The sequence below is a fragment of the Cottoperca gobio genome, unplaced genomic scaffold, assembly GCF_900634415.1.
Source record: "Cottoperca gobio unplaced genomic scaffold, fCotGob3.1 fCotGob3_333arrow_ctg1, whole genome shotgun sequence".
Lineage (NCBI taxonomy): Eukaryota > Metazoa > Chordata > Actinopteri > Perciformes > Bovichtidae > Cottoperca > Cottoperca gobio.
The window spans coordinates 71,175-82,227 of NW_021166939.1; the positions used below are offsets into that span (position 1 = coordinate 71,175).

Below are 11,053 nucleotides of genomic sequence, written 5' to 3' on the forward strand. Positions count from 1 at the left end.
CGTGAGGTGCGAGAGGTGCGAGAGGTGCGTGAGGTGCGTGAGGTGCGTGAGGTGCGAGAGGTGCGTGAGGTGCGTGAGGTGCGAGAGGTGCGTGAGGTGCGTGAGGTGCGTGAGGTGCGAGAGGTGCGAGAGGTGCGTGAGGTGCGTGAGGTGCGAGAGGTGCGTGAGGTGCGTGAGGTGCGAGAGGTGCGTGAGGTGCGTGAGGTGCGAGAGGTGCGTGAGGTGCGTGAGGTGTGAGAGGTGAGAGGTCCAACACACACAAACACACACACTCCATCCAGCACACACACACACACACATCCCGTCCAACACACACACACACACACACACACACACACAGTTCTTAGGAAACTACATGTGTGTGAGGTTATAGATTGACGTGTTGGAACAGATGTCTGGGGGGACTGCGGCCACAGACGAGATGGGGAAGTGGGAAAGTATCGAGAGACGGACGAACGCACGTTTCTCTGTTTTCTTCACTAGATTTGTCGACTGTAGCGGAAATCAAACCGTTCAGCAGCTTCATCTTTGAACGTGTGGTGCGACGTTACATCACTTCCCTCTGGGGCGCCATCATGATAAATATCACCGTACCCAAAGTGATGTCAGGGTTCTGCTCACGAGAGGAACGAGAGGAACGATGCGTGACCCTCCAGACTGAGGTCATCTCTAACATCTGACTCCAGACTTTAGATTCAGAGTTGAAGGTTGTTTGAATGCTCAGCCAGAGATTAATGTGGCGTCCAGTTTATTTATCACGAACATGCGATAGAAAGATTATTTCGTCGCTCTTGAGATCATGCATTTCGTGAACTTATAGAAAAGAAGAAAAACTACGAAACACATTAAATAAAAAGATGAAATGTGTTTTATTCCGTGTGAACATCTTCAACATGTTGTGAACTGTTTAGGGTGCGCTGGATTTACAACACAAGACAGAACGAGAGCGTCGTCGTGTCTCCAGGAGTGTTTGCACTGTTTGAACGTCGCTTTGGACAAAAGCGTCAGATAAATGAACTGTGATGTAAAAATGTAATGACACTAAATGCGGAACGATATTCGTTTTAAGTTGCAATCCGATGTTCCCCCAGCTGATCCAGGCGTTCCTGACACGCAGGATATCACTTCGGCTCGTGACCAGTGTTTCCTCTCTAATAACAGTTTCGCTCCCTACAGACGAGCTCCTCCCGTGGACCCAGAAATCCTGCGCACCATGAAAACGGTTGGCTTCATCGGTTATGCGGCAAATCCTCGAACGCGCCCTCGTAACCAGGCACGTGAAGAACACGTCACGACAGCCTCAGCATTGAGCGTCACATTCAAACATACGTCTCAACGACATTCAATCTGTTTCAGGTTCCTTACAAAATCAAAGACGTGGAGCTGGATTACGATAATTACAGCCAAGTACCGGAGTCTCCCATCGGACGAGACGAGGAGCCGCATCTCTACATGGTGCCCAAGAAGTACAGAAAGGTTGCACTTCTTATACTTCCATCTTAAAACAAGCACTTGGCTGTCGCTGTGCGAGAGTTTAACACGTTAACGTTTGGATCGTTGCATCAGGTCACCATTAAATACTCTAAACTTGGACTGGAGGACTTCGACTTCAAACATTACAACAGAACCTTGTTCGCCGGCCTGGAGCCTCACATCCCCAACGCGTACTGCAACTGCATGATCCAGGTGGGACACCTTTAGAGACGCTTCACACATTCTATAAGCGTTTCTCCGGCTCACGGGGAGTTCTCTTTCTGCGCCCTCAGGTTTTATACTTCCTGGAGCCGATCCGCTGTCTGGTGCAGAACCACTTATGCCAGAAGGAGTTCTGTTTGGCCTGTGAGCTCGGCTTCCTCTTCCACATGCTGGATCTGTCCCGAGGAGATCCGTGTCAGGTTGGTTGTTTCTCTAAATGTAGAAGTGTTGAACCATCAGGTGAGTTCTGAACTGTCCTCACATTATTACATCACACGGACACATCACAGGTCATCTGATCCAGAGCGACTCACAGTGAACTCGGTACAGGACCGTCTCCTGGAGCAGCTCAGGTTAAGTGCCTTGCTCAGGGGTACGCTGGTGGCAGCCTGGTACTGAACTCACAACCTTCTAGTGTTTTGTTTGGAAGGCGTACCACTAGACCACCACCACCACAAAGGTCACGTTTACTTCCAGCTCTCTGCTTTGTTCTGAGGTCTGAGGTCGTTCTGCACGTTTAAAGTCTCCGTGTTGCTTCTTCTTCTGCTCTGGAATAATAAGTGTCTGACCTCCTGCTGACCAACTCCTGATGATCTCATCGCTGCAAGAAACGAGCATTAATGAACATCTTTTATCGGAATTCTGTTTTAGATGAAGTCTTATTCTGTAGACAAAACGTGTTTATTAGTTTTCGTCACATTATATCTTCTACCTTTATCCTTTTCTTTCTGTTCTAACGACGAAAGTCATTCTAGTCATCTGGAAGTCAGAATCTTCATAGCTTCATTTGGTCAGCTGTTTTTATCTGCGTCATAACATTCCAGTCAAAACCAATAATATCGTGACTTCAGTAAAACTAGAGGAGAGGTTTTATATTCAACATTATCGTTGACCTCGTCTCGTCTTCGTCACGGAAGAAGCTCATGATGGTCTTCACCCTGTTTGTATGGAAAGCTGTGATGTAGAGATTCTTCGTCTCTCCAGGCCAGTAACTTCCTCCGAGCGTTCCGTACCATCCCAGAAGCCTCAGCGCTCGGTCTGATCCTCGCCGACTCAGACGAGCAGACGGGGAAGGCCCGACTCGGCCGCTTGATCCAGAGCTGGAACCGCTTCATCCTCACGCAGCTCCACCAGGAGACACAGGAGCAGGAGGGTCCGCAGGCCTACCGGGGGGCCAGCAGCAGGTGGGCACAGCTTCTGATTGTAGGGGAATGTATACATACAGAGCCGTGTCGGGGGGCAATGATCCAAATCAAATGTATTTATATGAAGCATTTTACTGCAGTCATTTCTAAATGTGCTTTAATATCAAGTATTCAGAGTTCTGAAATATAACACACAGTAATGAGTCTTTACAGAGTGAAGAGGCTTCTTACAGCGACCCTTTGCTTTATGTGTATTATGTATTTCAACACAATTATGATCTCAGAGAATATACCATGGCCCCGATACGCAGCGCAGTCAGGACAAATGTTTTGCTGAAGCCTGCAGAGGATGTGAAGCTGATGGTTTGTGTCCATGATGTCGACAGTTCTCTGGGTTCCTCGGGGGAGTCGGCCATCGGGAAGCTGTTTGGATGTGAAGTTGAGAACAGCAGTTTGTGTCGCTGCGGCAAAGAGACGGTGCGCACGTCGCTCACGCTGCTCTTCACCATGCACTACCCCGAACACAACTCCCAGGGTGAGTCTGAAGTCCTCGCAGGAGAGATGGACAGTAACAGCGTGTTTAACATCTCCAGCTTCTCTTCACGTTTTCAAATGCAAACTGCTTTTTGAGTGCAGTCAAAAAGTTGTTTTGGAGAATAAACACCAACAAATATGAACTGAAGCAGAAGATTTGTTTAGATTAAAACAAGTTAATTATTTTCACTAAATGTTGATTTATGGACTTTAAACGCTGCAGTTATTGAAATGTTTGGATCACAGAGTCTGAAATTATTATAATAATAATAATAATAATAATAATAATAATAATATTAGTGCAGCCTCGTCTGTAACTGACACTTTGCACAGACACCAGCTTTAAACACATTTAATAGAGATCCTAAAAAGTAATGTGTGCAGCTTTTGACTGTCAACATCATGAATAACTCTTCTAAGTATCTCTACAGATCTATATAAATATATATATATATAAATATATATATATATATATATATATATATATACATACACAAAATATATATATATATATATATATATATATATTTTGTGTGTATATATATATATATATATATATATATATATACACACAAAATATATATATATATATATAAATAAATAAATAAATAAATAAATATTTCCATCCATCGTCTACCACTTATCCGGGATCGGGTTGTGGGGGCAGCAGCTCCAGTAAGGAACCCCAATCTTCCCTTCTCCGGGCCACATCCTATATATATTAATGTCAATTGAGCCGAGCTGCAGTAATCGTCACCTTGTGCCAACATGAGTTATATGAGCAATAATAATAAATCTACGGTATCAGCACTATGTGCAGCTCTCGAGACACTCGTGTATAAATCACCTCCAGCAGATAAAAGCAGTGAAATAAATCTGTATTTGTTGACGATCTGTTAATTTCTCTTGGACTCGTCAGAAAAACCGATGAAGGAATACGACTTTGCTGAGATCTTGAAGAAGAGCATCTGCCTGGAGCAGAGCACTCAGGCCTGGTGTGAGAACTGTGAGAAGTACCAGCCCACAGTGAGTCCCCGCTGCAGAGCCCTCACATGTAGTCTGATTACATCCTGACACTGTTTCTGTGCGGCCGCAGGTGCAGACACGGAACATCAGATGTCTTCCGGATGTTCTGGTCATCAACTGCGAGGTGAACAGCGCTAAAGAGGCAGAATTCTGGAAGGTGCAGGCGGAGGCAAGTTATCAGTTGGGTTGTATTATTAAATCAAGACATGCCGTCTTAAAGTGGAATTAATTATGTGGTTATTTTTCTTTTTTTTTCACAGTACGCCTTCAACAAGGCAAAGCAGAAAGAGGCGATGGAGCCTCCAAAGCCTAAAGAGCCTCCCCCCCCCCTGCCCACAGAGTGGTGCTTGGAGTAAGATCCTCATTTCTACTCTTTGTATTTCAGAGGGAACAACATTACAAGTACAGGTGTTCAGAAAAACTGATAGTAAACCAGAAATTAAAACAATTCAATGTTTTAAAGGTGATTTTTCTTACACGTGTGATGAAAAGCAGATTAAATTTGTGGTCGCCGTAGTTTTGCCAACATGTTGTTTTTCTTAGACTGTCCCAGAACATCTGGGCTGATGAAGCCAAATGGAGCTCAAGCACCATTAAAAGGCTAAAGTAAAGAGATATAAAATATCACTATTAAAAGGCTAAAGTAAAGAGATATAAAATATCACTATTAAAAGGCTAAAGTAAAGAGATATATAATATCACTATTAAAAGGCTAAAGTAAAGAGATATAAAATATCACTATTAAAAGGCTAAAGTAAGATATAAAATATCACCATTAAAAGGCTAAAGTAAAGAGATATAAAATATCACTATTAAAAGGCTAAAGTAAAGAGATATAAAATATCACTAATAAAAGGCTAAAGTAAAGAGATATAAAATATCACTATTAAAAGGCTAAAGTAAAGAGATATAAAATATCACTATTAAAGGCTAAAGTAAAGAGATATAAAATATCACTATTAAAAGGCTAAAGTAAAGAGATATAAAATATCACTAATAAAAGGCTAAAGTAAAGAGATATAAAATATCACTATTAAAAGGCTAAAGTAAAGAGATATAAAATATCACTATTAAAAGGCTAAAGTAAGATATAAAATATCACTATTAAAAGACTAAGTAAAGAGATATAAAATATCACTATTAAAAGGCTAAAGTAAAGAGATATAAAATATCACTATTAAAAGGCTAAAGTAAAGAGATATAAAATATCACCATTAAAAGGCTAAAGTAAAGAGATATAAAATATCACTATTAAAAGGCTAAAGTAAAGAGATATAAAATATCACCATTAAAAGGCTAAAGTAAAGAGATATAAAATATCACCATTAAAAGGCTAAAGTAAAGAGATATAAAATATCACCTATTAAAAGGCTAAAGTAAAGAGATATAAAATATCACTATTAAAAGGCTAAAGTAAAGAGATATAAAATATCACTATCAAAAGGCCTAAAGTAAAGAGATATAAAATATCACTCATTAAAAGCTCAAAGTAAAGAGATATAAAATATGCACCATTAAAAGGCGAAAGTAAAGAGATATAAAAGTATCACCATTAAAAGGCTAAAGTAAAGAGATATAAAATATCCAATTAAAAGGCTAAAGTAAAGAGATATAAAATATCACTAATTAAAAGGCTAAAGTAAAGACTTTTAAAAACTTTAAAATGATACGAGACTGAACTAAGAGTAAAGTTGTGGGTCGGACAGCTACCCAATGACCTGCAGGCGGTGAGGATTCTCTGATTTGTCAATATGAAAACATAATTATGTTGATCAGCTGCTTTAACTTACCTAGAAAGTACCAGGCGAGGAACCTCAGAGAGATCATCCTTTTACGAGGTAAATGAAACAAGTAGACGGTGTCGACGACTTGGTCTTTCAAAACCTGAGAAACAACGAAAACACAACATATGAAGAGACGTCTGATGTTCCCTCATCACACACACACACACACACACACACACAGACAGACACTCACACACACACACACAGAGACAGACAGACAGACACTCACACACACAGACAGACAGACAGACACACAGACAGACACACACACACACAGACACACACAGACACAGAGACAGACACACACAGAGACAGACACACACACACACACACACACACACAGACAGACACACACACACACACACACACACACAGACACACACACACACACAGACACACACACAGAGACAGACACACACAGAGACAGACAGACACACACACACACACACACAGAGACAGACAGACACACACACACACACACACACACACACAGACACACACACACACAGGTTTTTTAGAATGTACAGAAGTATTCACACCCTTTGCTGTGACACTTGAAATGAAGCTCAGGAGCATCTCATCTCTACTGATCATGGTTGAGATGTTGCTACACCTTGTGTGGAGTCCACCTGTGGTACATTAAGATGTTTGGACAGGATGTGTAAAGACACACCTGTCTATGTAAGTTCACACACCAGGAGGTCAAAGGAAGCCTGTGGAGCTCAGAGACGGGATTGTGTCGAGGCACAGAGCTGGGGGAGAATACAAAACAAGTTCTGCTGCATTAAAGGTTCCCAAGAACACCGTGGCCTCCATCGTTCTAACGTGGAAGAAGTTTGGAACAACTAAGACCTAGAACTGGCTTCCTGTCCAAACTGAGCAATCTGAGGGGAGATCGGGGGGGCCTCGGAAAGAGAGGTGACCAAGAACCAGCTGGTCACTCTGACCGAGCTCCAGAGATCCTCTGTGGAGATGGAGAACCTTCCAGAAGGACATCACTACAGCACTCGATGGATCTGGGCTGTATGGCAGAGTGCTCAGTGCAGAACACACGAAAGCCTCTTGGAGGTTCTCTGGTCTGATCAAACTCAGATCGAACTGTTGGCCTCAATTCTAAACGTCACGTCTGGAGGAAACCATGCACCGCTCATCACCTGTGCACTACCATCCCAACGGTGAAGCACGGTGGCAGCATCGTGCTGTGGGGGGGTTTCAGTGGCAGGGACTGGGAGACTAGTCTAGACTAGAGAGATCCTGACTGAACACCTGCTCCAGAGCGCTCTGGACCTCAGACTGACAGTTCACCTTCCAACAGGACAACCATCCTCAGCACACGACCAAAACCACGCAGGAGTGTCTTCGGGAGAACTCTGTGAATGTCCTTGAGCGGCCCAGCCAGAGCCCGGACTTGATCTCAACTGAACATCTCTGGAGACCTGAAAATGTCCGTCCATCGGCGTCCCATCCAACCTGATGGAGCTTGAGACGATCTGCAGAGAAGAACGTGAGGAACTTCCCAGAACAGGTGCCGAGCTTGTAGCGTCACACTCAAGAAGACTTGAGGCTGTAAATGATGCCAAAGGTGCTTCGACACAGTATCGAGTGAAGGTGTGAATACTTAAGTACATGTCTTATCTTAGTGTTTTATCTTTAATACATTTGCAAAACATTCTGAAAACCTTTCCCCCTCATTATGCGGTGTTAGGCTGTCACATAATAACACGTGGAACAAGTGAAGGAGTCCTGTGTATATACGTACGCTGACTTTAGGTTGTGAAATAACATACCAGTAGATTAATAACCCGGAAGTCCTTCTGCAGGCCGTGACCCACAAAGCGAACCCCCGTGTCGATGAGGAAGCGCAGCTTCAAGTACGTCGACTTCAGCGTCGTCAAATGCTTCGAGGAAATCTTTGCATCCAGGTCTCCGGGTTTGATGCCAGAATATTGTGTCAGGTAGTCGACCACCTGAAGAACAGACACGCAGGACGTTAGAGGAGAAGCTCTCAGGGTCAATGTTGCACTAATGAAGACTTTCATGTGTTCAGATCTTCAAGCAGGTAAAGAAGTTCTCAGTTCCACAACACATGTAAGACTCTACAGCCTCCACAGTCTAATGATGCAAAGGTCTACAGATGTTCGTCTTCTGTCAGACCAGTGGAAAGAAAACTATTGATGTATCCGTCTCCACAAGCCGTCCTTCTGGAGGTCACATCAAGTACTTCCTGCTGTGTTTTGCACTCGCCTGCTCCTGAGTGGAGATGTAGTCGTCGATGAAGGGCACGCCCTCGTTGGCCCCCTGACCCCGCACACACGTGATCCTGGCGACAGACATCTGACTGGGTTTGATGGTCGACTTCGTGCCGTCACTGCGCAGCTCCGCCTCCTCCTGCAAACACACAGACATGAGATGAATGAATAATTCATTAGATCATTAAAAGAGTTTATATTTCTGTCCCAGTCAAAGACTTTCCATGAACTCGTGTTGGTCGATGCTGTTCGGCTCCTTTCACATTAACAAACAGAAACTTTATGCAATAATAACTTTATTTAACTCAAAGTTTTAGACAAAGGTAAAAGATACACACAACATATGTTTTATGTTCACTGAACAATATAAACATTGACTATTCAGAGGTATAATGTTTGTCCCTCCTGTGTGTTATGATCCGCACTCACCTGGTTGAGCGTGACGAACTCAGCGTCCAGCCCCATCAGGTCCCCGGCCTGCGGCATCTCGCTGACCATGAGGGGGATGAAGGTGGCGTGGCTCTTCCTCTGCTTCCGGGCCAGCGAGGCCTCGGTGAGCAGCACGCTGGCATCGATGGGGTTTTTAACTGAGACAAACGTTAGAGCAGATGAACGACTGTCTGCAACGCTACAAGTAAAACCTGCGACTGGTCCCACAACTTACTGCGGAGGTCGTATTTGGTGTGGTAGTTCCTCCTGGCGTAATACAGGAGCCCCGGCACTTTCCAGCTCACGTCGAACTGAGCAGCTTCGGTCTTTGACACAAAGCAACAACACTTTCACTGGCTGCAAACATACGCCGTCGTACAAACATACCAGAATAAGTTAAATGAAATATTTACCTTGTCAATGGGCTCGATTAAGAAGTCATTGAAGAGGTACCACTGCTGGTGAGTGACTCCCTGAAACAAACGTCACTTTAAACGTCCGTATTCAAACACAGATTCTCTCCCACTGGATTTTCTAACCCGAGCTTCCCTCACCTCTTTTCTCTGATGGTAGGTCTCTCCCACTTTTATGTGTGCGACCAAGTTCCCCCCCGTGCGAGCGTCCAGGATGTGAGGCACCGTGACCACCAGGTCGTAGATGGAGGCGCCCTCCTCCTCTTCAGCGGCACTTAGCTGAGCGGAGAACAAGTGAAGATAAAACCAAATCTGTTTCCCAACTCCATGAACCAAACGTCCGGTCGCTGGTCGCTCTCCAGGAAGTCAAACAGGTTTACTTTTATACATTTCTGGTTATTATGATCGGCGGTTAATCCACATGTGCAGAACCTGGTGAAACCGGGTTTTTATTGTTGTGTTTTTTGCGACTTGTTGCCGCTACGGTTTTATTTTCTGCCCGTGTTGGACTGGGACGGCTATGACCTCTGCTCAGTGTCTCCTTTAAACGCTCGTACGGAAACTAGAAAACATTTGTGTATTCTGAACACTCGACATGGAATAAGTTACAGACTTGAAACTCAATGAATTTAGTTAAATTCTTTTAAACCAAATTCTTTAAGACAATGTTCTTACATTTACTTGGTTACCAAAACAAACGTTTTTAAATTTCTCTTAAAGTTCCCGACGCAGGATTTTTAGTTTTCTGTCTTCAACGAGGAGTTTTCATTAGAGTTTATTTGATGTATGTTTATGTATTAGAGGACAGTCACCTCCTCTCCTTCAGGCCAGCTGCTGATCTCCAGGCCTTGACTCTTGCTGATGGACATCTTGAAGGTCAGAGGGATCCACACGTGTCGCAGATCCTCTGCCCGCGTGTCGAAGGTGAAGCCCTCCATGCTGCTTATGTCCTCGCCGCTGCAGGGACGTAAAGCCAAGTTTAAAAAGATGTTCAGACGACTTCAACTCATGCAGATCAAGTTATTTGTTGAGCAGAAACAATTAGTCAAGTAATTGGAAACTAAATTGCTAATCTATAAATTGTTTGAATACATTTTTGCCAAATGTGTAATTATTAACATTATAAAAAATATAAACATGTGTCGCTCTTCTCTCTTTTAAATCATTTTTGGATTATTATTAAATATATATATTTTACTATTTTCTTATGTTTCACTGACCAAAAAAAGCAATTTGAAGGGAAATTATGATTTCTTTTTATGTTTTACTGGCAAAACAATTCATTGAATAATCAAAAACCTTATTAGATAACGTAAATAATCAACGCCACAACTCTATTTCTTTGATATAAAAAGGGATCTTACATTATTTTCATTGGTAAGCTAAAAACATCTCTCTTTACTTTAGCCTTTTAATGGTGATATTTTATATCTCTTTACTTAGCCTTTTAATGGTGATATTTTATATCTCTTTACTTTAGCCTTTTAATAGTGATATTTTATATCTCTTCACTTTAGTCTTTTAATGGTGATATTTTATATCTCTTTACTTTAGCCTTTTAATGGGATATTTTATATCTCTTTACTTTAGCCTTTTAATAGTGATATTATATCTCTTTACTTTAGCCTTTAATGGGATATTTTATATCTCTTACTTTAGCCTTTTAATAGTGATATTTTATATCTCTTTACTTTAGCCTTTTAATGGGTGATATTTTATATCTCTTTACTTTAGCCTTTTAATTAGTGATATTTTATATCTCTTTACTTTAGCCTTTT

At 42.4% G+C, this 11,053-nt stretch overlaps 2 protein-coding genes across 2 annotated transcripts in view; one reads left to right on the forward strand and one right to left on the reverse strand.

Annotated features, from left to right (window-relative positions):
• The window catches only part of LOC115005640 (PAN2-PAN3 deadenylation complex catalytic subunit PAN2-like), a 10,007-nt gene extending 5,251 nt beyond the window's left edge, over positions 1 to 4,756 (forward strand). Inside the window, 9 exon segments of the mRNA XM_029427563.1 lie at positions 1,177 to 1,273; positions 1,357 to 1,476; positions 1,567 to 1,686; positions 1,767 to 1,895; positions 2,680 to 2,879; positions 3,227 to 3,375; positions 4,294 to 4,400; positions 4,471 to 4,569; positions 4,661 to 4,756. Of these exon segments, the coding sequence (XP_029283423.1) occupies positions 1,177 to 1,273; positions 1,357 to 1,476; positions 1,567 to 1,686; positions 1,767 to 1,895; positions 2,680 to 2,879; positions 3,227 to 3,375; positions 4,294 to 4,400; positions 4,471 to 4,569; positions 4,661 to 4,756 (1,117 nt within the window).
• A 1,350-nt stretch (positions 4,757 to 6,106) lies between these two features.
• LOC115005641 (PAN2-PAN3 deadenylation complex catalytic subunit PAN2-like) lies at positions 6,107 to 10,226 on the reverse strand. The gene is made up of 9 exons (XM_029427565.1): positions 10,088 to 10,226; positions 9,417 to 9,554; positions 9,276 to 9,335; positions 9,098 to 9,188; positions 8,863 to 9,020; positions 8,429 to 8,572; positions 7,972 to 8,151; positions 6,191 to 6,284; positions 6,107 to 6,138 (listed from the first exon to the last, which is right to left on the reverse strand). The coding sequence occupies exons 1-9, from the start codon at positions 10,211 to 10,213 to the stop codon at positions 6,107 to 6,109; spliced, it is 1,023 nt and encodes a 340-aa protein (XP_029283425.1). The 5' UTR covers positions 10,214 to 10,226.
• Between the last annotated feature and the right edge of the window lie 827 nt (positions 10,227 to 11,053).